Source organism: Corylus avellana, chromosome ca11 (genome assembly GCF_901000735.1).
Source record: "Corylus avellana chromosome ca11, CavTom2PMs-1.0".
Taxonomy (NCBI): Eukaryota; Viridiplantae; Streptophyta; class Magnoliopsida; order Fagales; family Betulaceae; genus Corylus; species Corylus avellana.
Genome location: NC_081551.1, coordinates 6,225,727 through 6,253,446, shown reverse-complemented (window position 1 = coordinate 6,253,446; position 27,720 = coordinate 6,225,727). Strand labels below are relative to the sequence as shown.

The following is a 27,720-nucleotide window of genomic DNA, read 5'->3' as shown; positions in this document are numbered from 1 at the left end:
TGTCAATATCTACATCCGTATATGCATGTACCGCTTGCCCCATGACTCACATCTCCAGTTGGCGAAACGCATGCCTGGATGTAGTCCATGTTGTACTTTTCTCTTTTCTTTTGTGGTTGAGCATTGATGATTTTTTTCTTTCTCTTTTTTATTATTATTATTATTATTTTGGTCCTTTTTCTTTTGTTTTCAAGTATAGATTGGATTTTTCCCTTATTGAGCTATTATTAGGGACTTCAAAAATCTAGAAACTATGAGCCTAGCGTTTCAAAGACTCTGGAATGGCGTACTGTCAATAAAGTTGGAAGATAAGTGTGCAACATATTGATTGGGAGCATTCATTCAGGATCAATGCCCAACCACCCACCTGTAAAAGTGGGCAAAATAATACCAACTTCCTTTTTTTTTTTTTTTTTTTTCAACCCATTTGGATCATTGCATTTAGTGTTGTGCATGACTAGCTCCATTAATTTTTAGGGTCAAATCCATAATTGGAGAGGATCCCAATTCTGATTGGTTCGTGTAATTTTGATCTTTATCAAAACATATACGAATGATAATTCCTTCAATTTACTCAAATGAAATTTTTGTCACCTATTTAAAAAGGCATTTAATTAAGACCAATAAAATGTTACCACCTGTATAAAATGTCACCATAGCTTGACATCAAGAATTTAAGTGGTTCTCTTAGGCCCTAAAGGTTAACATCCATCTTGCTATTAATGCCCAATAGAATTATATTTTAATTAAGTCAGATTGTGTTTAATTGTGTTATAATGGGTATTAATAAAGAAGTTAGGTGTAGTGTACCACATAGGATGAAGTGCTAGATTAGTAATGGCAAACATGGTAATACCTGCTTTGAAAGTTATCTAATTATTATGGAAAGAAATATTCTAACACGCTTGAGTTTGGAAGGAAAATATAATTGTCAACTTTGGTATCTTGTTAAATTATTAATTGTAAAAAAAAAAAAAATGTTAATTAGAAAGAGTAGATTTAATTATTTAATTAATAGTCTAACACGTTTTTGTCACATACCACCATCCAGTCTAATATTACATTCATAAAGTGTCTCTTTCGCAATTAGGCTCAATGATTCTTCTGTTACTGAACTTTATGCCAATTCTCCCATAAAAAAAATAATAGTCTTTCTCATCCAAGGAGGGTTTAGAAGTTCAAATAAAAAATAAAAAATAAAGGAGGGGCTTAGAACACTAAGAGCAGGTCATAAAAGCCTATATTATGGAGAAGGTGATTGAATACTACTTTGATTGGTATTGATTTCTTAGAAATAGGAAAATATCATATTTTCCTCTTTTATTTTTATTTTTATTTTCACTTATGACACAACAAAGTGAAAAAATACTAGTAAGAACGTGCGGCTTCTATTTTTTCTCACTGTCACACTTCGAGCATGTTTGAGATTGCGTTTAAGAAATAGAGCTTTTAAGTCGAAAAGAGCTTTTGGGCAAAAGCTTCATTTTTAAGCTTTTGCCAAAAGTGCGTTTTGATAATTTTTAGGCTTTTTGGACCCTTAAAAAGACTTTTAATTTTTTTACCAAACAAGTATTTTTTTTCTTCAAACGGACTTTTTGAATGTTAAAAGCACTTTTAAACTCCTCAAACACAATCCCAAATAGGCCCTTCTTCATGTTCAACAACACTCCTTTTATACGGAGCAAAGTTGGCATTGAAGTCCAAATCCAAATAGGAACAAAATTGTATTAATGCAATTCTTAAGTGGTTATGTTTAGCGATAATATAAAAAGATTTTATATGGGTTGAGTCTTAAGAGACTAACAATATGAATTTATTGATAAATTCTATAAGATATGTATCCCAGCCTGATTGATGAAATGTATAAGTACTGTTTAGAAACATTAACATTAAATATTAAAGTATTGTAGTAACTTGTGTTTTGGGTGGGCAGTAATTTAAAACCACGTTTGAGTAAACAATGGATTGTAAGCAAGAAGGAATAGAGGTTTGGAGAAGAAAGTACGTAGGCTACCCCATCCCCACATGATCTTGTTTTGCATGTGTTTGTATTTTATCCTCCAATAATTACATGCCAATGTGAATCACGTTGCAAAAGTTTAAGGTCAATTTAGGAGGATTACAATTTTTCTACATGAAAGCTCAGTTGCTTTGAATAAGTACCCTTAAATTGTTCTTGAAAAACCCTTTTAAAAGTTTTAAGAGACTTCTTAAAATTGACAAAAAAAGCCACTTTAAGAGTATGTTTGGGTGTGCATTTGAGGGGCTCAAAAATGCGTTTAACACTAAAAAAATCAGTTTGAAAAAAAAAAGTACCCGTTTGGTAAAAAAAATTGAAAGCGTTTTTTGATTTAAAAGCTCTATTTCTCAAATACATTCCCAAACATGCACTAAATAACCAATAAACTAGGGTTTGTTTGAGATTGCAGTCTTATTAAGTGCGATTTTAAAAATTGCGTTTTTGAAATCGCAAAGTCGTTTGGTAAAACATGTTAAAAAATATATATTTTTTTATCAAATATTTGTTATGCAAAATCATGATTTTGGTTTAATTAAATTTGTGATTTTTCAAATAAGCACCATCTAGCCTGCTTATTATAGAAATCACAGATTTTATTTATTTATTTTAAATTAAGTGCTTTGTAAATTGCAATGCCAAACACGTTATGTTTTGCGATTTCTTTTAAAAACACAGATTATTCTTGCAAATTCGCAATCTCAAACACACCCTATAGCTAGCTTGTGCCTTTTAAAAGTTTAAGCATATCTCAAAAAGCTCACTATAGGTTTATTTTTTATTTTTATATAGATGAATAAAAACAAATATAAACAAACAACGCATGTAAAAAGGAAAAAATTCAAAATATAAAAAAAAAGATTAAAAAAAAATCCAACATTAAGAGCAATTCAGCCTCAGTTCTAAAAAGGATTCTTGAGAAAAAAAAAAAAAAAAAAAACTACCAGCAAAACTTCTTGTAAGAAAACTATACTGAACGCACTTAACGGTATAATATCAACAAAGAAAACTATTCTTAGCAAAAAAACAAAAAAAAAAAAAAACAAAGAAAAACTATTCTAAGCGTAGCCAATTTTGGAGGCTTGTGCATACTTCCGAACAAAATTGAGCAAATAGATTCCATGCAGTTGATTATCTTATGTCTCTTTCCAAAAGATCATCTTAGGAAGGGGACCATCAAAAGTGATAACTCTATTTGCGCATAATTATTTTATCTATGCATAATTATAGTAGTATTTATCTGTTGACAACTAATGGCAAGAGGGGTCTAAATGTAAAGAACTATAAGCGTACTATTAATTGACCTACCTTCGTCAAGATATCAATAGAACTCAAAGTAATTTACACTAATAAGACTCAAACTTATGATTACCTCGGCTTTGCTTAAATACCCATAATAATAATAATAATAATAATAATTAATCATACAACTGAAGCAAATAATTTGAAAAAAAAAAAACTAGAATGTTTTACAAATAATAAAACTGTAAAAAGAGTAATGATTAATATAGCTTGACAACTCCAGGAATTTCCAAATTGACCAGCCTTCCCGGTGCCCGGTGCTCTGCCAACCGGCCACATAGCCCTGAGTTGTACCCAACTGTTGTCAGCAGTGAGACTTAAAACCACATTTATATTTCCAACCGTCACCTCCTATTTGGATAATTTTGTTTTATATATGGAAACAGAGCATTTAATTCCTCTGTTCACTATGGCCTTGTTTGTTAAAGAATAAGCGATTTTCCATGGTACTGTTGACATTAAAAACAAATAATAATTGGTATAAAAAAGTAAAAAAATAATATTATAAAGTGAAAAATTTCATTTTATAGTTATTTTTTAAATTTAAATAATACTAAAAATATAAATAATATGATATAAAAAGTAAAAATATTTTTATGTTGATTATTTTAGAAAAATGAGATAAATAGCATAATAGTATTTGGTGTAGTTAGCCGAACATTACCTCTAAAAATAGTTGATAAATAAATAAATTATATATTTCCCACAAAAAGGTCATAATGGTTTTTTTAGATAAACGGGTGCTTTTTCCTACATATATGCATGTTCAGTGCTGATATCGAACACCGTCAAAAGAGAGATTTGCCGAGTGGAGAGGAGGGAGAGAATGGCAAAATCACCAGAAGAAGAGCACCCACACAAGGCTTTTGGTTGGGCTGCCAGAGATTCTTCTGGGGTTCTTTCTCCTTTTCATTTCTCCAGAAGGCAAATTTTTTTCTTCTTCTTGTTCTTTTTTTTTTTTTTGTTCTTTTTCATTTTTTATTTTATTTCCAGATTTCATTTTCTTATGAAGCGTAAAAGAAGAAAAAGAAAAGATTTTTCATCTGGGTTTTCGTTGCCATAAAGTATTCTTGTTTTCCATGGCTCCTGAACCGTTTAGCCATCTTTCTACTTGCTATTGTGTATATTTTATTGCATGCCTTCGATCAACATGTTAAAAGATTCCTAGAAGAGGATACTATACTTGCGTCGTCATTAAAAGCAATGGGTTATACAGGATCATATGATTCAACTACTAAATTGCATGACTTTTTGTTGATTTTGTGGTTGCAGAAAGGTTTGTCCATTTGTAGCTTTATATATTTTAATCTGGTAACAGACATGGAGACTTCATTGTCTTGACTCTTGATGTGTTGGAAAAAGTAAAGAACAATTTGGAATCAATAAAAAATGAAAAAGGACTGTTAATTACTTTAATACCCCTGTTTTTTTGGCAAATTATGAAAGAAGCTCCTCGTTAAACCATAATGTTCTTGTGCACAGTGATTTTTTTTGTGTGTTTTCTAATGGGATTTGCATAATAGTATTGGGACCTTATTCATCCTAAAAAAAAATGAAAACAGATTTGTTACTTTGATTTAGCGTTAAACTGTTCTATTAATGTTACTTCTTTAATTTAATGATGGGGTAATAAATTAGATGGATTTGTACTAATGCTACTATTATTATTATTTACTTGTGCTGTTGATTGTATTATTTGCAGGGAAAATGCTGATGAGGATGTCACAATAAAAATACTTTACTGCGGGGTTTGCCACTCTGACTTGCACAGTATCAAGAATGATTGGGGGTTCACGAGCTTTCCTATTGTTCCCGGGTGAGAAACTTATCTCACAACAAGCTGTAATTAGTCTTAAGATATTTGTCAATTAACAATTTGGCTGTGGATCAGTTAGCTTGTTCTATAGAGATATTACCTATAAAGAACTACTTGATAGATAAATAGTTAGAGGTTATTTGAGTAAAAGGTAAAATTCAGTAAACAGAGCGGGAAAAGATTTTTCCACTTTGAAGTTTCTATTATAGTTGTGCAGTAGAATGTTTGTTTAACCATTTTGTGGAAATCATGTTATAAGTATAATTTATGTGATTTGGTTTTCTCTCAAGATTGATGACCATTTTCATAAAATAAAAAGGATGTTCAAAATATAATGTGGAGTACATTTTATTCCATGCGGCTTAATTTAACTTCTGTTCGTGAGCTTCTCATTTAGTGGGACTACATCATGTATGTATTACCTTGCATGGAGCGGCTCACCTCCCATTCAAAGTCTCCCATTTATTTATTTTATCATTTTCCAAAATATCATTACATTTATTGCTACCAAAAGAACACAATTTAAAATTAAGGGAAATATTGATAAGACCACCTTGTGTTTTTGGCGATTTTTGCCTTTAAGACCCAAGTTTTCAATTTTAATTTACAGATTTGAGACCTTGAGTATACAATCATTTTAAATTCAAAACATTTCTTCATTTTGTTTGCTAAGAACTGTGCTCTCTGTGCAATGCTTATGTTTAGTTGGCAGGTTTGGAGCATGTAGGCTGTAGCATGAACACTTATCAAATTGCATCTGTAAACTCATATGCCTAAACCTTTTAATCTATCTTTTTTTTTTTTTTTTTTTTTTTTTTGTTGTTACAATCCAACCAACCATGACGGAGATCTAGTCAACAGTTGCTTGGATTCAGTGTTATGTCATAAAATTATAAAACTCAAACCCTCAGAGTCTACATGGATTGTTCTTACTAAATTTCTTGGGCAAAATTGTGTCTTCTAAACCATGATTAACCAACCTATCCATCGTTCTGTTATAAGCCACTTGATACTCACTTGGTTAGAATCCTTATCCTTCTTGAGGCCTTCAAACGGAGCATAAAAGACTAGCAATCTAACAGTAGTCAAGGTCAGTACTCCTTTTCTTTTGTGGTTCCTGAAATGACCCATTCCAGCAAGAAGCTGTAGGCCAACATTCATTTGTATGCACAACATGGTGAGATTCTTGCCTGCGTCTTCCACTATAATGTATCCGCCAATGCAGGAAATCAAGACATTTAAGTAATTTGCTCGCAGATCATATGTTGTCCCACTAAAGCCCCTCATCAGTTGTACCAAATGTTGTCTTGATGTGTTTAGTTCCCAATGATTTTCTGGCATATAGATGGTTCACCCCTTTAAAGTATTTTCTTTGTGGTCTGTATGAATAACCCCCAGCGTGTTTGAATATGCTAAATATTTCACGTAACTTTTTTTATGACCACATATCAATATGCCTTAAGTTTTATATTGTGGTTTTTGGTTAGGTTTTCCCAAAGGCAATCTGTTTGGTTTTGTTATTTCAGTTTATAGGAGCTTGGAGTGATTTTTCCCGGAAAGCTAATTCACGACATAGTAACTGTTTTGTTTTTTTATAAGACTAGCGTATAGAAGGAAAAAGGTATTGATTCTGCTGATTTGGTTGGGTGTGATGTGGGGTGGTGTTGGAAGGAGTGATGCTCTTGTAACCTGGCCTTGTCTGGATGTAAATATGCTCTGAGGAAGAGCCCACTCCGTTGAGATCCTGTCGGGCAGTTTCTAAACAGAAAAGTGCAAGGAAAATGTCTGCAGCCTGGGTTTTGCCGACAGTGAAGGAAATCCGTCATTCTGTGGGGTTTTCGTGCAAGGGTTTTGTAGAGGTTTATGGCCATTGAAGTGAGCCACTCTAATTAGGTGTCGTCCTCTTGCTCGAATTTGGGAAAAAAAGGTAGTAGAGAATTAAGAAGGTTATCTTGTTCCATTAACTATGATGCGAATAGCGACAATGCTAGCTGTGGTAGAGTCAAGGGGAGGATTGCAGGTGGTTATTGATGAAGCCCAAGCTGTTATTATGGAATGTGAGATGGTTGAATGAGGGTGACAAGCGCTTGAGGGTAAGAAATTTGTTTAGACAGTAGAAGGCGGATATTATTTGTTTGCAGTAATCTAAGTTGGAGCTTGATTTCCAGCAGTGTTGTGTGTAGTTTATGGGAGTGTCAACATGTGGATTGGTGCTTCTCAGCTTTTAGAGGGGCCTCCAGTGGAATCTTGCTTATGTGGGACAGGAGGGTTGTGTTGAAGATCGAAGAGTCTTTGGGGGAGTTTGTTGTTGCCTGCTCCTTTAGAAATGTCGAAGATGGTTTCCCTTCAGCTTTTGCAGGCATTTATGGGCCTACTTCCGATTGTGATAGGAGGTATTTATGGGAGGAATGGGCTGGCTTGCTTAGTTGGTGGAATTTACCGTGGTACATTGTGGGAGACTTCATTGTCACTTTTTCTCCTTGTGAAAGATTAGGTGAAGCTCGTTTTTGTCTCGCTATGATGGAGTTCTGTGACTTTATCTTTGAGCAGCGTCTCATGGACTTTCCCCTTTAAGGGAGGGGGACGTTTACGCAGTCAAATAAACAGGATTCCCCTTCTTGGTCAAGAATGGATAGGTTTCTTGTTTCTTCAGAATGCAAAGTTAAGTTTCTCGATTTATTTTAGGAAAAGGTTGCATAGATTGTGTTCTGACCACTTCCCCATTCTCCTTGATTATGGTGGTATTCATGGGGGCAAAAGATCTTTTAAGTTTGAGAATATGTGATTAAAGGCTGAAAGTTTTGCGGGCAGGGTGAGGCAGTGGTAGTCTTCTTATCGCTTTCAAGGCTCCTCAAGCTTCATTTTGGCTTGTAAACGTAAGGCCTTGAAAGCTGATTTAAGATTTTGGAATGAGTAGATGTTTGATAAAGTGGAGTCCTATAAAAAAACTCTTTTGAAGGAGTTGCTTATTCTTGATGGGTTGGAGGAAGAGAGAGCTTTAGTCGTTGAGGGAAAATCATGGTTGTTAGTGAGTTGGAAAAAGCTACTTTATTGGAGGAGATAAGTTGGAGGGAAAATTCAAGGGCTCTATGGTTAAAAGAGGGCGATAAGATCATGAAGTTTTTCCATCGGTAGCGAACTCGAATAGGAGGAACAACTCCATTGAGTTGCTGTTAGTAAATGGCACAATTTCTTCTTATCAACCTACAATTAGGGAACACATTGTGCAATTCTATGATAGATTGTTTTACAACAGTTTAGCTGGCTGCCCAAATTGGATGGCCTTGCTTTTGATTCCATTGATGTGGAGGAGGCCTCTTGGTTAGAGAGACTATTTGAGGAGAGTGAGGTCTTTGAGGTGCTGAAAGGCGCCAGGTCTTGATGGTTTTACTATGGCTTTCTTCCAAGCTTGTTGGGATTTGATCAAGGCAGATATTATGTGGGTGTTCCATGAATTTCTTGCTAGTAGTAAGTTTGAAAAAGTCTTAATGCCACTTCCATTGCTCTCATTCCAAAGAAATCCGGGGCTATTAATCTTAGGGCTTGTTTGGTTCGCGGAATGCGTATTCCATTAGGAATTGAAATAGTTATTATTAGGAATTGAGGAGAGTGGAATGAAATAATTATTCATATTCCTTAGTTTGGTAACAACAAACATGCTTTAATTGAAATTGAATCAAAATTACTGAAAACCACATATTATTTGTTTTTTTGTTTTTGTTTTTGTTTTTTTTTTCAACTCATATTAAAAAAAGAAGAAGAAAAAGAGAGAAAATAAAGTGGCCAACCCCAGAGCTCCTCTAGGGTGGCTGCAAAATTGCAATGGGGGTGTGATCCCAATGGATTGTTTGCACCCAAGAGATGCTGAACCTTGGACCTTGAAGGGAGCAAACCTCCAAGACCAAGGCCTTCACCACTTGGGCCAACCCCTTGGGGTTCCACGGGAATAATTATTTCTAAGAATAGACTCCTACCAAACAAAAGAATGACTAATCCATAAGAATAGCCATTTCATTCCAGAGGTCTATTCCACAAACCAAACGGGCCTCAAGGACTTTTGTCCTATTAGTCTTGCATGTGGAGTTTACAAGATTATTCTTGAAGTCCTAGCGAATAAGTTTAGAAGGGTTGTGGAGAAGATTATTTCCTGAGTTTCGCTGCCTTCGAAAGGTTTTTCCTTGAGTTGTCAACCAGTCCCTGGGGGGGAGGGGGGGCAAATCTTGAGGAAAAAAAAAATTTAAGTTTTTAAGTCTTTGGCCCTTACCCAAGTTAGAAAAAATAAGAATTGGCCCCTACCCACACTTTTTTTGGCCCTACCTTTTTGGCCTTACCCAATAAAAATTTTGGCTCCACCCACTAAATTTTTTGATCCTACTGCTCTTAACCAAAAAATATTTTGAGCCATACCCATTAAAACATAAAAGTTGGTTACTCATTCTCAACTCTTTTGGCCATTACCCATTAAAAACTAGAGTAACCTTATTTTTGGCCCTAACCCATTAAGCTTATTACCCATTTGAGATTTGGCCCTACCCACTAAATTTTATCTTTTTTTTTTAGCATTTTGTTGTATATCTCGTTACCATTCTAACCCTGAACAAGCACAAGTCTACAAATAAGAACCTTAAAATTTGAAATTTAGAGCTTACTTTCCTATACTGATTTTCCAAGAGAAAAAAATGTAATTTGCAACACAGAAGTAGTGCAAAGTAATTTGTTTTTATCTTAAACACAACTTAAACTCACTCTATTCTCGTCTCATGGTTTTTGCTTCTTCATGTGATTTTCAATCTGGGTCTTTAATTTTTTTTTTTTCTTTCTTTCTTTTAGTTTGTACCCTAGTGTGTACTTAACCACTTTGGGGATTTCCTTGGGCTATTGAGCAACCACTTTAGATGATAAAAAAAAAAACAAAAAAACAAAAAAACAAAAATATAAATTTATGACTTGGCCCTTTCTCTTTTTTTTTTTTTTTTCCCCTAAGCTTATGCCTTGGCCCCTATGACGCCCCACATTGCCTGGATATGGAGATGAAAATGTGCTTATATGTATGCTACACCTTTCATGACAACACGTTTTAAAGTCGTGATGATGATGATCTCATCAGAACTCTGCAGTTAAGCGAACTTATGCGAGAGTAGTACCAGGATGGGTGAGCCAAAGCGGACAATATTGTGTATTAATGGGGTGAGGTGTTACAGCCCCTGCCCATAAAACTTTCTGGCTCCATCCCTGGTTGTCAAGATTTTCCTCTTTGTCAACAAAAATTGTGTGTTGATGTGTTTGGTTATTTATGGTGGTTTGATATATTTGTTTCACTGCTCTTTTTTTTTTTTTTTTTTTTTTTTTTTTTTTTTTTTTTTTTTTTTTTTTTTTTTTTTTTTTTTAAATTAGTATCATTAACTGTGAATTGCTTATTCTGTTACTGGGTCTAAATTGTGTTTTTCTCAATCTGGTAATTTTTTTCATTCAGAAAGTTCTTGGAACATGTTCCCTGCAACGTGTGAAATTCTGTGCACATTTTAGAGGTTTATGTTGCCAAGGTTTGAGTTAGTATATTTGTCACAACCTATTTAACTCAAAGCTTGACAGCTGAGAGTGCATTTTAGCTGTAGAACTTCCTTTCTCAAGGATTTCCTGGGGAGTGTACTCTCTGGTCATCAATATGTGTGTGCGTGTGTGTGGCTACCAACTTTATCAATTAACAATCCAATGTTAACTTTAAACCCTTTGCATCCAACAATCTTTATTTTCCATTGATGTTATCTCTAAATAGTTGGAATCCAATAGATATTCCATACCAGAAGATGTTTTCTCTGGCTTCTCTACTAAGCCAACTATAAGAGAGGAATTGCTTACTGATGCACACGTTTGTGCATCTATCTATCTTATATATACATGGTCTAGCCTTCATTTTGGTTTTCCCAGATAAATAGATATATTTATAAATATCAGTAAAAGTTTAATAAACATATGATAAGTGGTTGAAATTTTCTTAAATTTCAAAGCATCTTACAATGGATCAAAACCTTATAATTTAAACTTTTTTGCATTGGTGCAACTAGTGTAATTTGTTTTGGACTTGGACCTAATAGTAGTTTAATAGAAGAAATCTTTCAGAAGAACCTATATTGATAATTAATGTAATTGTTATTTTGCAGGCATGAAATTGTTGGTGTTGTGACCAACACTGGGAAGGCTGTGAAGAAATTCAAAGTGGGTGACCGAGTTGGAGTTGGGGTCCTAGTGAGCTCCTGCAAGAACTGTGAGAATTGCCAACAGGACTCGGAGAATTACTGCCCTCAAATGACACTTACTTATAACTCCATTTACCATGATGGGACAAAAACTTATGGTGGTTATTCTGATACTGTGGTTGTTGATGAGCGCTATGTGCTCCGTTTTCCCGACAACTTACCCCCTGATGCGGGTGCTCCACTTCTCTGTGCTGGGGTCACAGTATACAGCCCTATGAAATATTATGGAATGACTGAGCCTGGCAAGCATTTGGGTGTGGCAGGACTTGGTGGGCTGGGTCATGTTGCTGTTAAATTTGGTAAGGCCTTTGGGTTAAAAGTTACTGTCATTAGTTCCTCACCGAAAAAGGAGGACGAGGCGCTCAACAGACTAGGGGCTGATTCTTTTCTCGTTTCGAGTGACCCTGCGAAAATGAAGGTATTTGATCATTTGCTTGAAAATATTGGAGGAAATAAAAATATCTCGGTTTTTAAATTTTGGATCATGGATCACCGTGTGTAACCGAACCCAGGTTTCAAGTATTTAGATCAAGTTGTTGATATAACCTAAGGCATGTTTCAAGTTTGCCTGCAATTGATGTCGTCATTGTGATCTTATTGTTCCACCATAGTCAGCATTATCAGAAACAAATTGCATGGAAATTGATTATTTTTAATACCCTGCTATTTTGTGCTTCCACTTTGCAGGCAGCTTTTGGTACTATGGATTACATCATTGATACTGTGTCTGCAGTTCATGCTCTGGCTCCACTGCTTGGTCTACTGAAGGTGAATGGGAAGCTGGTCACTGTCGGTTTGCCTGAGAAGCCCCTAGAGCTGCCTATCTTTCCTTTAGTTATGGGTAAGCCACAAGAAGCCCTCAATGCAGAACATTACTGAGAATCTCTCTGTCAATCTGGAGCACCTAACCAGAATTTCTTAAAGAAAGGATTTGGTATCCTCCTTTCCAATTGGGTCCCCCGATGTTAGCACAAAGAGTAATTGTTTTTAATGGACTGCTATACAACTGCTAACAACCGGATGATATGGCAGTAAAAATCAGCTATTAGATCAGCATTTTGTTTTTTGTTTTTGTAAGTGCTGATTGCTACTACTATATCATTTAGTTGTATGACAGTTGTACATTATAAAAAATTTCCAAAATGACCTATTTATTTACTCGTCATTTTGGTTTGATTTAGTTCTTTCTTTCATTCTTATTAATTTTATTTAATAAAGGCTTTCAAGAGAAGATGGAAGCCATAGTTTGTGCATGTAAATGTACTATTCGAAGGGAAACCTTTTCTAGGAGTTTGGTAGTTCCTCTTATATGAGGATAACTCTAAATTGACCATTCCTTTCTCTTTCTTTTATTCTTTTTTGTTTGACCTTGCTTAGATCCATAATGTTTCTAGCCATGTCATGCGATGAATGAGATTTCTATTAAGTATTAACAACCGAACTTTTTTCGATTAACAGGGCGTAAACTTGTTGGAGGAAGTGATTTTGGAAGCGTTAAAGAGACACAAGAGATGCTAGATTTCTGTGCAAAGCATGGTATTACTGCAGACATTGAGCTGATCAGAATGGAAAACATCAACTCCGCCATGGAAAGGCTTGCCAAATCCGACGTGAGGTACCGGTTTGTAATCGATGTCGCAAACTCCTTGTCGCAGTAGATTTGTTGCAATTCATGCTTGGCTGGTAACCTCCCTTGAATTGATGCTTTTGAGGCCTGGATGTTATAATAAGTCAAGGTTCTATGACATAAAGTTGTGTTCTTGGACACATATTGATGTCCTCATTGGTTAAATTGAGAATATTTCCTTTTTCTTTTCTGTTGTCTTTATGCTATATGGCATCTATTTCACCTACCCCTTTTTCATCAAAGTTTGCTGTGAAACTATTATGTTTGTTAACATATAATTAAAAGTGTCATTATTACCCTACACTTGCATCTTATCTCCATTAACAAATGAAAATATACACATTATCAAAATAGAAACAATCAATTTTTGTAATAGGTTGACTTTGGCAACAAAGACATTATATATATATATGTGTGTGTGTGTGGAGTCTTTTTTGTATGTAGATGATTTACTAGATCATGCCGCCGTCGTATTTAATTGTAGAATAATTATCATCATTGACAATGATTAAGTACTTTATTTCGGACAAATTAGAGACCAACAAGTGACAAATTAGCTCCTAATACGGATGGAAAGCTCTTCTTTATAAAGATAAGATTAAAAATGCTTACAATTATGTAAGCTTTTCACTTCTGAGTTTGGATGATTCAATTTACAAAGATAATGTTAAAAATGTCTATAAGCTTTTCCATCTCTATCAATTCCCAACCAATTTATCGGGTAAGAAGCCAGCATGCTTTTCTTCATGTTTGATGGTAAGATTCTAGCACTATGCATATCCAATTTTTTATGAGAGAAAATTTCCAAAAAATGATAAGATTTTGAATGCACATTAACGATTAAATGGAAGCTTCAGTTGTAAAGGACACATTTGAGTGACAAGAAATCAATCAAAAAAGGGAGGAGGAGACAAACCAGAGTGGCTACTCTGCCTGGCTAACTATAATCTCCTAGCATTCACATTCGGCTCAGCAAAAGTTTAGCTAAATTTAGCCAAAATATCACCCTTTTTTTTTCTTCTATTTTAGCTAAATTTTTTAAAGTACCTACATCCGGCTTAGCATTTTAACTAGCAATTTTTAATAGTTTATTTAAAATTTATTATTTTATTATTTTTAATTCTTTATGTAGTTCTATGAGTAAAGAGATTATTCTTTATGTAGTCCTATGAGTAAGGAGATAGAAGTTTAAATGATTTTTAATTAGAGGAAAGATGATGAAATGATTTTTTTATTAATAAAATTATTCATTGTTGAGCTATAGCGTTCAACAAAGTTGTTGAGCATTGTAGCTCCTCAGCAAACTTTTGGCTAGTTTGCCGGATGTGAGTGGCTACTATACTTGGGTATGACTATAATAGCACCTGTCCGTTGGGAATAAATGATAGGAAGGGCATAAACAGTAAAGCCGTAAACACTTCCTCAAGCCTAGTTGAGTAATAACGTTACACAGCCCCATAAAAACATTAGTGAAACCCAAAATGTCGTACACTAATCACACATGAGGATTTCCATTACGAGAGTCGGACCCATAGCTTAATATTTACCTAACCCCATGAGAATTTCCTTCAAGCCGCTGAACCATCACCCTTGATAGTACCTTACAAGCATACCTATTTCCTTCAACGATCTTTTCATTTTTGTACTTTTCTTCTTCCCACCGTTTTTTTCATCGGTTTTTGTGTTTTTTCTTCTTCATGGACAATTTTAAAATTTTTTTTTTTTTAATTTTTTAATTTTTAACAAATCTAACCGGACCGGTTGGCCATGCCACATTGAGATGTCAGTTCTGACGTATTTTTGTGCACATATGACCATATTTCCGTTAAAAAAAATTGTGTGTCTTGGAAGTTTGTGGGAGTAAACATATGAAATTTCGTTGTCCCTGTTTGGTTATGTCTCTCTTTTTGTTGTCTCTATGCTGTATAGCATCAATTTCACCTACTCCTGTAGATATCAAATTCCATGTCTCATTTGTTTTGGATTCTCTCCTCTAACTGTGTTTTTAATTCATGATAAAACTAAAATAACTACAATGTCTGTTCTTGATTGTTCGGAATATTTCCTTTGGAGGAATCTCCTTTAGGGCATTTCCATGGCTCAAGAACTTGAATATATCCCACCATAACATTTCTCAGTGTTCTTGCTTGATCAAAAAGAATGGCTTCTTTCTTTCAATCTCTAGCCTTTTTCTGCTTGAGCTTTCTTCATCTCCACCTGATTCACAAAGCCTTGTCTTTGGAACCTGTTGATCCTACACAAGGGTTCCTTTCCGTCCCTCTAAACCACTCCTACTATCACATTCAGAAGCCCTACGATGTGCCTGAAGACCAACGTTATAGTTTCATCAATGGAGTTCACAAATGTTGGGTTTACTCCACGGACAAACCTCACACTCCTACCAGCCAAACCAAACCTCGTACTGAGATTGCCATACAAGTAAGACCGACACCAAAATCTTAGGCTCTGTTTGTGTTGGCGTGAAATATCTTTTGAAAAATGTTCTTCATAATTTTTGGTGTTCGGTGCCACCATAAATAGTAGTCAAACCAAAAATATTTTCGATTTAGCCAAAAAAGCTTTTTTAGCTTAAAAAAATAGTGAGTTTTTCCTTCTCAAACTGCCGGACAACTGCTAGAGTTCACCGGAGGTTGCCAAAACTCGTCGGTTGATTTTCATTGAAAATATTTTTCTATGAAAAAACATTTTACGTTGAAACAGACAGAGCATTAGAGCTAAAATCTCTTACATGCTTATATATGGACTAGATCGTATATATAACATTATTTATGCTAATTGTTTTCTCAGGGTTACAATTATTCGTCGGGGGTTTGGCAATTCCAGGGATACGGATACGTGCCGGATGGAACATCGGGCGTGTGCATTATGCAAGTATTCGGAGCAAGTCATCCTCGTGCTACCACACTAATGCTTAGAGTGTACAATGGTTCACTCATGTACTTACTATAGGGGTCCTGTTCTAGTCCCACACATCTATAATAGATGGTTTCGTCTAAATGTTATCCATGATGTTGATGCCACAAAGGTGAAGGTTTACAAAATTACATTGATGGGCATCTCAAATTGGAGGCACCAGGTCGTGGGGGCACATCTCACGCCTTCAAATGTGGCGTCTATGCCCAAGATGATGACTCCTATTGCATGGAGTCTCGTTGGAAAGACTTCAAAATTTCTAGAAAAAGTTCTTGATTTTGTGTGCAAGATTGTGGCAGAATAGTGTAAGACAACGTAGGGCATTGTTGCCAGTGTAATTGCCTCTCTCCTTTTCGGTTAGGAAATAAATATTTTGAGAGACATGTTAAAACAAAAAGATAAGTTGTGTTTTCGAGTTGTTTTCTTTAAAAAATTATTTGTCTGCACTAATTCTGACGAATTGGTATGTACTAAGTTACAACAAGAGCCCATTTGAGATTAAGTTTGAGAAATAGAGTTTTTAAGTCAAAAAGAGCTTTGAGGCAAAAACTTCATTTTTAAGTTTTTGCCAAAAATGCATTTTGGCCATTTTTAGGCTTTTTGAACCCTTAAAAGCGCTTTTAATTTTTTTACCAAACAAATACTTTTTTATTTAAACGGATTTTTTGAGTGTTAAGAGCACTTTTAAGCCTCTAAAACGCAAACCCAAACAGGTCCTAAGTGAGATTTTAAAAATTGTATTTTTGAAATTGCTACTTTTTAAAATCGCAAACGCGTTTGGTAAAACATATTAAAAAGTATATATATATTTTTTTTATCAAATATTTGTTTATGAAATTGTGATTTTGGTTTAAATTCGTGTCTTTTCAAATAAGCACCTCATAACCTGCTTATAGAAATCACAGATGTTTTTCCTATTTTAGATTAAGGGCTTTTTAAATCGCAATGCCAAACGCTTTACGTTTTGTTATATATTTTAAAAACGTAAATTATTCTTCCGAAATCGCAATATCAAACGCACACAAAAGATGAAAAATGTATGAAAGAAGGTAAGCTAAATTTTTTAGAAAAGATAATAAATCCTTTTAATTAGAAGGAAACACCAATTAATATAGGCTCTATATAATACTTTGTAGGCATCAAGCAAACAAAGTTAATTGATTTTTAATAAAAATTTCAGAGAGGGTTCCCTTGTGTTTTCCCAAGCCTTAATATTTGTAGGAAATCAACAAATGTTGACATCTTCAATCCTAGCATTCTAAGAAAAAGCAACAAGTTTGAAGAAGGGATTTTTTTATTTTATTTTTTTCGTTCGTGAAATATATAAGCTTATGACAAATAATTACTTCGAGCAAAGTGTGAAATTAATTGACCCCACTGAATATGTTTGAAACTGCAGTCTATATCGATGGAGTTCTTAAGCATACGGCGCCTGGCCGTGGGGGGAAATTTCATTACTTCAAATGTGGGGTGTATGCACAGAATAACGATTCTTATTGCGTGGAGTCCCGTTGGAAGGAAATCAAACTTCTTAAAATAATGTGATTCATCTCACGGATTCATTTATGTGATGAGAATTGGAAGGATCATATTGTTATATATATATATATATATATATATATATATATATATATATGCTCCTCTTACATATTAATAAAACTTCTAGTTTTCGGAGTTTCGTTTGGAATTGATTGGCGTGTTTTAATTAATAGTCCTATTCAAATATATTTAACAAAATACTATTAAAATATTATTTCTTTACAAAATACAAGTTTCATACATCCTCCAATTTTTTACAAAATTCCAACACAGTCCCCAATTAAAAGGCAAAAAGATGAACGATGAGTGGAACAAGAAATATTTATATTAAAATAATGTATAGCATTGTAGCATTCCCAATGTTTAGGAAAACTGTTGCAAGTGACTTTTTGTGATTTTTTTTTAAAATTTTTCCTATATATAGGGAATAAATGAGTTATAGAGCGTCTGTTGCTAGTGCTCTTAAGCAGTTATCATTGTAAGTCATTTCAAGCATGTCATGTCAACAGATGTGACATGAATGTTATAAATAATCATGTGATTTTCTTAACCTGCATATAATGAATGATAGATTGTTAGAGTAATTTTATTCATCACTTTGTCTCCACCAAAGCTTAGGTGGCGAGTGTGGTCTTGTTTAGTTGGAAACTTGAAAGGATCATACTGGGATAGAGTCAGCTTTGAATTTGGGGGGACTCAAGGCCAAACAAATTTTGAGAAGGGATCAATTGGCAAAAAAATACCATAAATTATTATTTTTTTACCTTAATTTTTTTTTTTTTGCCTTAATTTTTTTTTTCTTGTAATTTAGGGGTGACCAAGGCCACTGCCGGTCCCCCCTAAATTCGTCTTTGATCATACCACTTAGGCATTGGGACAATGAAGAGTAATGGAGTGAGGTGATGTCTAGCATTCATTACTCTTATTATTATTGGTTTGATGAGTATAGATTTGTTGGCGATAAAGACAAAATTCCTTGACCTACATGATGCAAGAAACTACATTAAGAAATTAGCATATGTATATAGTTAACCAAATGAATCAACAACAATAGAGTTGTTAGGTGATTGATAGTTACATGCTTTGAAAGTTTTGCCTTCCCCTTTAATCTAATAATTCTTTTTGCTGTGGGAAAGAGAGTTCAAGCAACTTAGGTCCGAGGATGAAAAGGGTCCCGCATATATATATATATATATTCCTTCTATCTTATTATTATCATTATATGTGCGTTAAATTACTTTATTAAGCTCGCTAATGAGAAAGGAGTAATGGGTAGAGTCGTAGAGTCAACCCGGCCAAAGGTCCCAAACGCAAAAGCAAAACAAATTTGGCCCATGCAGGTCTCGAACCTGCGACCTTCGCGTTATTAGCACGACGCTCTAACCAACTGAGCTAATAGGCCAGATGACTTTTGCATGACGATTTTCCCTATTTGTTTCCTAATACCTAAAACGAGCCTACTTGGAAAGAAACGGACATGCGCAACGTAATGGACGTTATAAATACAGTTGATGGTTGATTTGGATGTTCAGATTAATTAAGAGTCAATGAAACCGTGGTAACTGGTAAGTTGCAGCATTTTAGATTATTTCACGTTTTTTTTTTTTAATTATTTTTTTGTTTAAAAGTGCTATGAATTCTTTGAGCACATGTTTTTTATGGACAGAAATTTCTTACGACCTGAATTGTATAAAATTCTTTTAAAAGTATATTGTGTCATTTAGAAAAATATATATATATTTTTAAGAGATATGATAGAATCTAATAAAAACTTCATATTTTACCCATAAAAATCTGGCAAGATGCCACATCTTCTTTTTATTTTGTCTTTTTTCCCCCACTAAAAATATGATGTGTCATCTTGCCACTTGGACTTTTATAGGCAAAATGTGAAATTTTTATTAAATTCTAGCATTTCTCTTTTTTTAATAGAATACACGTGTTTCTCATATAATTTTTTAATGACATTAATAAATAAAAAATAAAAAACAAACTTGTGGATATATATATCGACTTAGCTATAAATTTAGATCTTTTTAAAAAAATAAAAAATAAATTTTAGTAATTTAGTCATCATGACCGAGTTGAAAGTCCATTAAGAAATATTACAGACTGATCGATCACTATATGTGATATCTGATAGATCGATAAAAGCTGCAAGCATCCTTCACAAACAACTTAATTAAAAAACTCACATTCAACTTAATTACAAAAAAAAAAAAAAAAAATCTCACATTTAATATTATAACGTCCAAAGGCCCCAAACCATAAACATGGCTATTTTAATTTTAATTATAGGTATCAAAGTTATAGTAGTGGGAACTATGGAGCCAACTTCATAGAAAAGTTGTCTATGGCGTCACATTGACCATATGGTGGTGGCGCTGGCGATGGGTGGGTGGTGTCATCATGATCAGCAGCATCACAGTAGATGCTGAGAATATCGTCTTCTTCATCGGTAAAGCCGAGGGGGACAAGCATGTCAGGCCAGCACTCGTGCTCTATAATCCAAATGGCACGGCAGCAGTTGAGGTAGAGATAGGTCTTGCCGTTGAGGAAGAACATGATGATCTCGCCGGTGCACCACTAAAGCTCCATCAACGACTCCCAGCAGTTCGACTTGCCGCTGTCCAACTTTAACCGAGCTTTGAGTGTCGAGCCGGAGCTTAGTAGCTCTGCCGCCGCCATGTCGGCCACAGTGCTCCATGCTAGGAGGAGTGTGAGGAAGAGCTTCAAAGAAAAGGCCATGAGACGTGAGAAGAATGGTACTCAGAAGGTGCATCGATAACTTCAGTATATATAGGAAAAGCTAGCTTTTGCATGAGGAAGTCTAAAAGAATTATGAGGTAGGAAAGCCAAGTGGTGTATGAGAATTGGAATTTCAACAAGTTTAGCGTTACGGTAGATGTAAAGGCCATCTATTGAATTAATTATTACTGACCAAAACAATGAAATTAATTTGGTAATTATAATTAACTAGCCTATAACCCTCTTCATTGTAATTTTAAAAAGACGTGTAAAAGAATTTATCATTCAATAAAAAGACATACTAACATAACATTACATGAATATATATAGCACAAAATGATTATTAAAGCATTAATAGAAAGTGAGATGGTTTTTCAAGAGAAAGTGAGTATTTTTGAGAGAAAGGCCAGCTGAATTTTGCTCTAGGGTCTAAGGTTTATGCGTGTTTTGCTAGAAATAATAAGAAAGGAGAGGGGGCTAGTGGTGAACGGTTAGGTGAGAAACTAGGTTAATTAGGGTTTTGTCTTGTCTCATTTTATCATTGGGTTTTGAAATATTGAGGTAGAATTAGAAAAATTAAAAAATAATAATAATTGTTAAGAATATTATGTTACAGTTATTTACTTGTTATTTACTTCCTTAAGTATTATTAGTCTATTAGGTTTACCTTTCCTTAGTCTACTAGATTTACCTTTCCTTAGTCTATTAGATTACTTGCCTCTCTATAAATAGAGGTCTCTGTATTCATTATTATTATTAGAGTCAATACAATGTAGTCCATTGTGTGCTTTCGCTCTCTCTCTCTTCTCTCTCTTTCTTCCGCTTCTAATATATTATCCAATATATTTAACAATAATAATAATAATATTAATTAATTGGAGGCCGTTGTAGCTAGCATTAGGCGTGTGGGGCATAACATTCTAAAGAGTTTTTAAATTTTGTATTATCGTTGTCATAATAGTATGCTTAGATGGAAAATCTAAGGGTTATGATGTGATATGAACCCTTAATGATGTGAATACGTATAAGAATATAACTTTTTTAGAATTAATGCATTAAATACCTATATGGCCGATTATGGGTAATTACTGTACTATGTTTAAAAATTTTAAATTGTCTCCCTATAGTTTTGGAGATAAGTAAATTGTGAGACCATAATTGTTTTACATTCAATCTCTTCTTCTTCTTCTTCTTTTTTGAAAAATAACATTATGTCTTCATTAATCAAGATCAAGCTGAAGCAAATATGCTTTGCTCAAACAATATCACAGATACAAACAGATATCTCATCCCTCCAAATGTAATCTATGACACTTGTAGTAGCTAACTTCGCTAATATATGGGTTACACCATTTATATTCTATCGTACATGGTTAGGCTTCCAATTGGATAGAGAATTCAAAATCAATTTAGCATCCTCTATAAGTTGACCATACCTACTCCCATTTCGCTCCTCATTGCGTAGCGCCATGATAATTGTCTGTGCATCGCCTTCTAGAATGACATTGCTTACCTCTAGGTTGTTGCAGAATTAGGCTGCATGGACCAAGACCATCGCCTCAGCAGTAGTTGGATCTAAACATCCCTTACGTGTGAAGCTCCATGCTGCAATTGCCTTGCCCTCAAAATCTCGAAGGATTAAACCCACTCCCATCATACAATTTTTGGCATCAATGACTACATCAAAATTGATTTTGTACCATCCTTGGGGGGGCCTCGTCCACTTCTGAATCACCAGTTCACTGTGGGTTTCTTCCATAGGCTTCTTTCTATTATACCGCGTAAACTCCTCCACAGCAATAGTTGCCATCTTGCCCACGTCATTTGGGGGAGTGAAAAGACTTTCATGGGTCCACCTATTTCTGTGAAACCAAATTTTCCTCGTGGTTTCCACAAAAATAGAGAATTCTTCTTGCTCACTTTTCTGATATATCCCTTCCGCCAACAACATAAAATCATTCGATTGTAGAATAAATTTCTAAAAGATCCGTAATCCCCCACTCCAGACATCCATTGCAGATGAACAAGCCTATAGGACATGGAAAGTAGTTTCAGCTTCATGCCCACAGATTGGACACATGGGATCAATAGCAATTTTCTTTCGAACTAGATTGTCTAGTGTCAGCAATAGGTCGTGACAAGCTTGCCACATGAAATTCTTACTCGCATTAGCAAGTTTTGAACCCCATATACCATGCCAAATGGTACTATCTCTATGCCGGCTGGAACTCTCCTCCCTAGATCCCATAATAATCTCCTTTGCCAAGTGGTATGCACTCCTAACTGAGAAGATTCCCGATGTTGTGCCCTTCTAATTAATTTGCACATCTTGTTGAGAAATACCCCCAATCGGTACAGTTTGAATTAAATTTACCTCCTCTTGTGTGAAATTTTCTCGAAGTAAATTCAGGTTCCACCATCGGGTGTCGGGATCAATGAGGGTTCTAATCATCGAATCCCGATCGAGTGTGTGGGGATGGGATTGTACAGAGTAGGTAGTTGGTTTTGGGATCCACTTCTCACCCCAATCGATACATTCAATCTCTTCACTTAATGAAATTTGTATTAGGAATATTTTTGAAATAAATCTCAAAATAATAAAAATTTGATTCATTCACTAAAAATTATGGGTTTAAGCCACATGTCACAATTTTAGGCCACTCTAAGGAAGGTTTCGGCCATTATATGAATATATATGACTAGATCAGATTTTTCATTATAAGTAAAAAAATATAAATAAGAATAATAATGAAAAAAAAAAGAAACTTTTTTAAGAAGGTAATAGAAAGAATTCATTAAATTCAAACAACTGTTGAGTTGTTTGAATTTAATGAATAATGTTAATTAAACAACAAAATACAGTCATAACATGCTACTTGTCATAAATTTAAGGGCCATTAAGCTGAGTTGGGATTTGAATTTTCATAGGGAGTAATTTTAGATGTCCCTGTTGTATTTCTCTTGAGTCCCTCCAAGAATGCAGTGGCTATTAAAATCACTATTTGATCAAAATCTAGTAATAATCAATCACAAGCTCAATGGTAATTTTAATAGTCATATCATTCTCTGAGGGACTCAAAAGAGACACAAGAGGGACTTGTAGCATTACTCTTTCATAGGGTGGTTCTTGAGGGTGACGCCCTCCAAGTGGTGCAGGCTCTCAATAAAGATAGGAGAAATTAGAGCTGTTACGGTCATCTTATTGAGGAGGCTCGAGAATTGCTTAATTGTCTGCAAAACTGGAAGGTAAGCCATATTAGACGACATCTCAATGGTGCAACTTATCACCTGGCGAAGAAGCATTATCTCGTAGTGTGGAACAAGGCTGTATTGAAGAAGTTCCTAATTGCATTTTAGACATTATCTCTATAGAGCGTTGTGCTTAAATTGTTTTGATTTATATATCACTCGATTCCATTCAAAAAATAATAATAATAATAATAATAATTAAATGTGATCCCAAGTTAAAGCCTCAATTCAATTTTAAATATGTCACTTGTCACAATTTTAGGCCAACTCTCTTAAAGATTCGGCTATTATATATGCTACCTCATAACCCGCGTAATGAGCGGAATTATTCATTATAATTTAATTTCAAAACTTAAAACACATCTCCATCATATTTTTTAAGAAAAAATGAAAAATTAGTCCTTGTGATTTACCTGATTTGCAATTAACTCCTCGTTATATCAAAATGAACTCAAAGGTCCATGAGATATGCCAAAATATAATTTAGTCTATACAGTCAAATTTTGCTCATTGACTTAACAGATTTTGATAGGGTGAAACGTTAGGGCCAATAAAATTGTGAGTATTGTCTGATTTACGTCAGTGTCACACTAACGAAATCTATTAAATTAGTGGACAAAATTTAACTGTAGGAACTAAATTATTTTTCGGCATAGCTCACAGACCTTTGAGTTCATTTTGATACCACAAGTAGCTAATTGTTAATAAACCACAAGAACTAATTTTGTATTTTTCCCTACTTTTTATTATAGGTTAAAAAAGTTATGTAAAAAAATCTATCACTCCTATTTCAATAATAAAAATAAAAAATAAAAAATAAAAGGATAACTTCACTTTAAACCCCTGAATTACCACGCGATTTGACAAGCCCTCAAACTTCAAAACATCTCCATTTGAACTTCTGAACTTTCAATTGCAGTCAATTTGAACCCCTCCATTAGATTTTAAACGCTACAAATGAGACAATGACGTTTATACCCCTAACTTTTTTTATAAAATTTCAAATTTGCCCTTAATTCCAAGGGTTATTTGGCTTCTTTTTCTTTTTCTTTTTTTTCAAAAAAAAAAAAAAGAAAAATCAGGGATATTTTGGTCTTTTTAGGTATTGTCGTTAGAAGTTAAGGGCTAAATCTAATGAAGGGGTTCAAATTGACTGCAATTGAAAGTTTAGGAATTCAAATTGAGAGGTTTTGAAGTTTGAGGGGGTTTGTCAAATAGCATGGAAATTTAAGGGGTTAAAATGAAGTTTACCCAAAAAAAAAAAAAAAAAATACAAAAGGTTATACAACAATGTATTGTTGAACATAGTGACACAATTAAAGTATACTATCATAAGAACCATATATATTTTTAGTTTTAATCCATATAAATTAAAACATGCTAAAAAATTCTCATATGTGTAATTTAAAATGGAAAGAAGTGTAAAGAAAAAAGAAAACTGCAAGAAGAAAACCTAGAATGAGTTAAAACATAAGACCCTTAATTTTAACTTAATTCATATAAATTAAAACATGTTAAAATATTTATTTTCATATGAGTAGTTTTATCTCTTTCCTAAAAGAAAGAGATAAAAAATCATGGAAGGAATATTGGAACACCAAAAAAGAAGAAAAATGATAAAGGCACAACTTTGGCCCAACTTTTCCCTTACGTGGTCATTTTAAAAAAAAAAACAAAAAACAAAATAAAAAATAAAATTCTTAAGCAATAATATCATATTTGGTCATTTTTTTTATGAGAAATGATAAAGGCACAACTTTGGCTCAACCTTTCCATTATGTACGTTGTCTTTTTTTAAAAAACAAAATAAAAAATAAATTCTCAAGCAATAACATCCTATGTGGTCCTTTTTTTATTTGGTATTTTTTTTTAAAAAAATGAGCTTTTTTCTTCAAAATAATGACCATTTAAAAAAAATTTTAAAAAAAAATTACCATTTTTATGAAGAAAAATACAATTTGTGTTTTAAAAAAAAAACTAAAACATAAGAGAAAAGTTGGGCCAAAAAGTTTGGCCTTTATCATGCCTCTTTTTTTATTTGGTATTTTTTTTTTTATAAAAATAAATGGTATGTTTCTTCATCAAAATGGTCTTTTTTTCTTTCTTTTTTTTTTTAAATGGTCATTATTATGAAGAAACAGACCATTTTTCTATATAAAAAATAAATACCAAATAAAAAAAGACCAGATAGGATGTTATTGCTTCAATTTTTTTTTTCTTTTTTTTTTAAAAGAAAAATGACCATATAAGAGAAAAGTTGGGCTAAATTTGTACCAAAAAGTTGTACCTTTATCATTTCTCAAAAAGAAAATGAACAACAAAGTCAATTAAATTTACAAAGGAAAAATAAAAAATTTGAATGAAAAATAATATATAAATTAGAACAGAAAATAAGAAAAAAAGGAAAAACAAAACCACATGAAATAAATATCTATTTCTCTATATTTTTCCTAGCTCCAATAAATTCAGTAGTTTAGGAAAAAGTCTTATCAAATAAAGTTTGTTTTGTTTTGTTTTGTTTTTAAATTTTTTTTTTAAAAAATCCTATCCTTTTTGGGTATAATGTAAGGACAAACAGAAGGGAAAAAAAATCAACATAATCTAAAAAAGTCCCAAAAATGACGATAGGAAACTCTGTTTCACTATAATTTTATTGAGTTCAATGTAAAATTTACAAAAGAAAATAAATAAATTTGAATAAAAATATATATATAACTTAGAACAAAATATAAGGAAAAAAAAATGAAGAATGAAATAACATAACAACTTATATAACGTAACATGAACTACTTGAAAAAAAAAAAAAAAAGTCATACCTCGTACAAAAAATAGCCATAGGAAACTTTCTCACTATTATTTTCCTGAATTCAATGTAAAATTTACCAAAGAAAAATAATCAATTTGAATAAAAAAAATAATATATAAATTCATAGAAATTGTCTTTTTCTACCATGTACGTTTCTCAATTCCAATGAAAACCAATGTCTTCCATTAAGCATGTAAACAGAAAAATGAATTACTCAATGAACAACAACGCAAACTAAAAAATCGTCAACTAAAAATAACGATAGGAAACTATCTCTCTCTATCATTTTCCGAATTTAATATAAAATTTAGAAAATAAAACTAATCAATTTGAATAAAAATAAGGGTTAATAACTTTTTTAGAACCTAAGTATGCAGTTTTTTATTTTTTTCCCCTAGGTTTCCAAAACAGTCTAAAATGGTACCTGACTTATGGGAAAAGATGAAATTGATACCTCTATTAGATTCCATGAGAAAAAATTAACGATTTGCCATGTGTCATAAAAATTAAAAATAATTAATAATAAAAAATAAAAATAAACCTAAAACCAAAAATTGAAAATTGCATGGGGTTGTCGGACACCCCATTTTGGTCAATGGGAGTGGCCGGCCACCCCCATTTTGGCCATTGGGGGTGGCTCATCCACCCCCAAGGCCGATCTGGGGGTGGCCAAACCACCCCCAAGGGCCAAAAAGTGGGTGGCCGAACCCCAAAGCCCTTGGGTGAGGCTCAGCCACCCCCTACGGCCCCTTTAGCGGTGGCAGAACTACCCCCAAGGGCCCTTAGGATTGGTTCGGCCACCCCCAAGGGCCAAAAAGGGGGTGGCCGGCCATCTCATGTAATTTTAATTTTTTTAAGTTTTTTTTTATTTATTTTTTTTATGACACATTGCATATTTTGAGAGTGACACGTGACAAATCATTATTTTTCTTACATAGAATCAAATGGAGGTATCAATTTCGTCTTTTCCCATAGGTCAGTATCATTTTCGACTATTTTGAAAACCTAGGAGAAAAAAAAAAAAAAAAAAAACTGCAAACCCCAGGTACTAAAAAAGTTATTAACTTAAATTAGAACATGGACAAAAACGAAAATGGAAGAACATAACCGCAGGATAAAGATTAAAAAAAAAATGAAAAAATGAAAATACTAATATAATTAAAAATAACTGTTCTAGCCAAAAAAAAACTGTGGTATATTTTTTTCATTGAGAAATAATGATTGTAAACTCTCTCTCTCTCTCTCTCTCTCTCTCTCTGGTCTTTTTCCTAAATTGAGTGTAAAATTTATAAAATAACATTGAGATATAAATAAAAAGAAAGAAAAAAAAAAGAATTTGAGAACCTTTTTTTTTTTTAATTAAGACATCAATTAAATACATTCCAAATAAAACCTCTACGTTTTAATTGTAGGATATAAACAAAA

The 27,720-nt window shown here is 33.5% G+C and overlaps 1 protein-coding gene, 1 non-coding gene and 1 pseudogene across 2 annotated transcripts in view; 2 read left to right on the top strand and 1 right to left on the bottom strand.

Annotated features, from left to right (window-relative positions):
- LOC132165342 (probable cinnamyl alcohol dehydrogenase 9) overlaps positions 1–13,206 on the top strand; it is a 58,342-nt gene extending 45,136 nt beyond the window's left edge. The window contains exons 2-6 of the mRNA XM_059575863.1: positions 4,123–4,243; positions 5,022–5,135; positions 11,297–11,810; positions 12,080–12,233; positions 12,851–13,206. Coding sequence (XP_059431846.1) covers positions 4,146–4,243; positions 5,022–5,135; positions 11,297–11,810; positions 12,080–12,233; positions 12,851–13,050 — 1,080 coding nt within the window. The 5' untranslated portion in view covers positions 4,123–4,145 and the 3' untranslated portion in view covers positions 13,051–13,206. The remainder of the gene's footprint in view (positions 1–4,122; positions 4,244–5,021; positions 5,136–11,296; positions 11,811–12,079; positions 12,234–12,850) is intronic.
- Positions 13,207–15,048: 1,842 nt separating this feature from the next.
- On the top strand, positions 15,049–16,290 carry LOC132166748 (citrate-binding protein-like; annotated as a pseudogene).
- Positions 16,291–18,820: 2,530 nt separating this feature from the next.
- On the bottom strand, positions 18,821–18,894 carry TRNAI-AAU (transfer RNA isoleucine (anticodon AAU)). Its single transcript has one exon. It is a non-coding gene; the product is annotated as a tRNA-Ile (tRNA).
- Between the last annotated feature and the right edge of the window lie 8,826 nt (positions 18,895–27,720).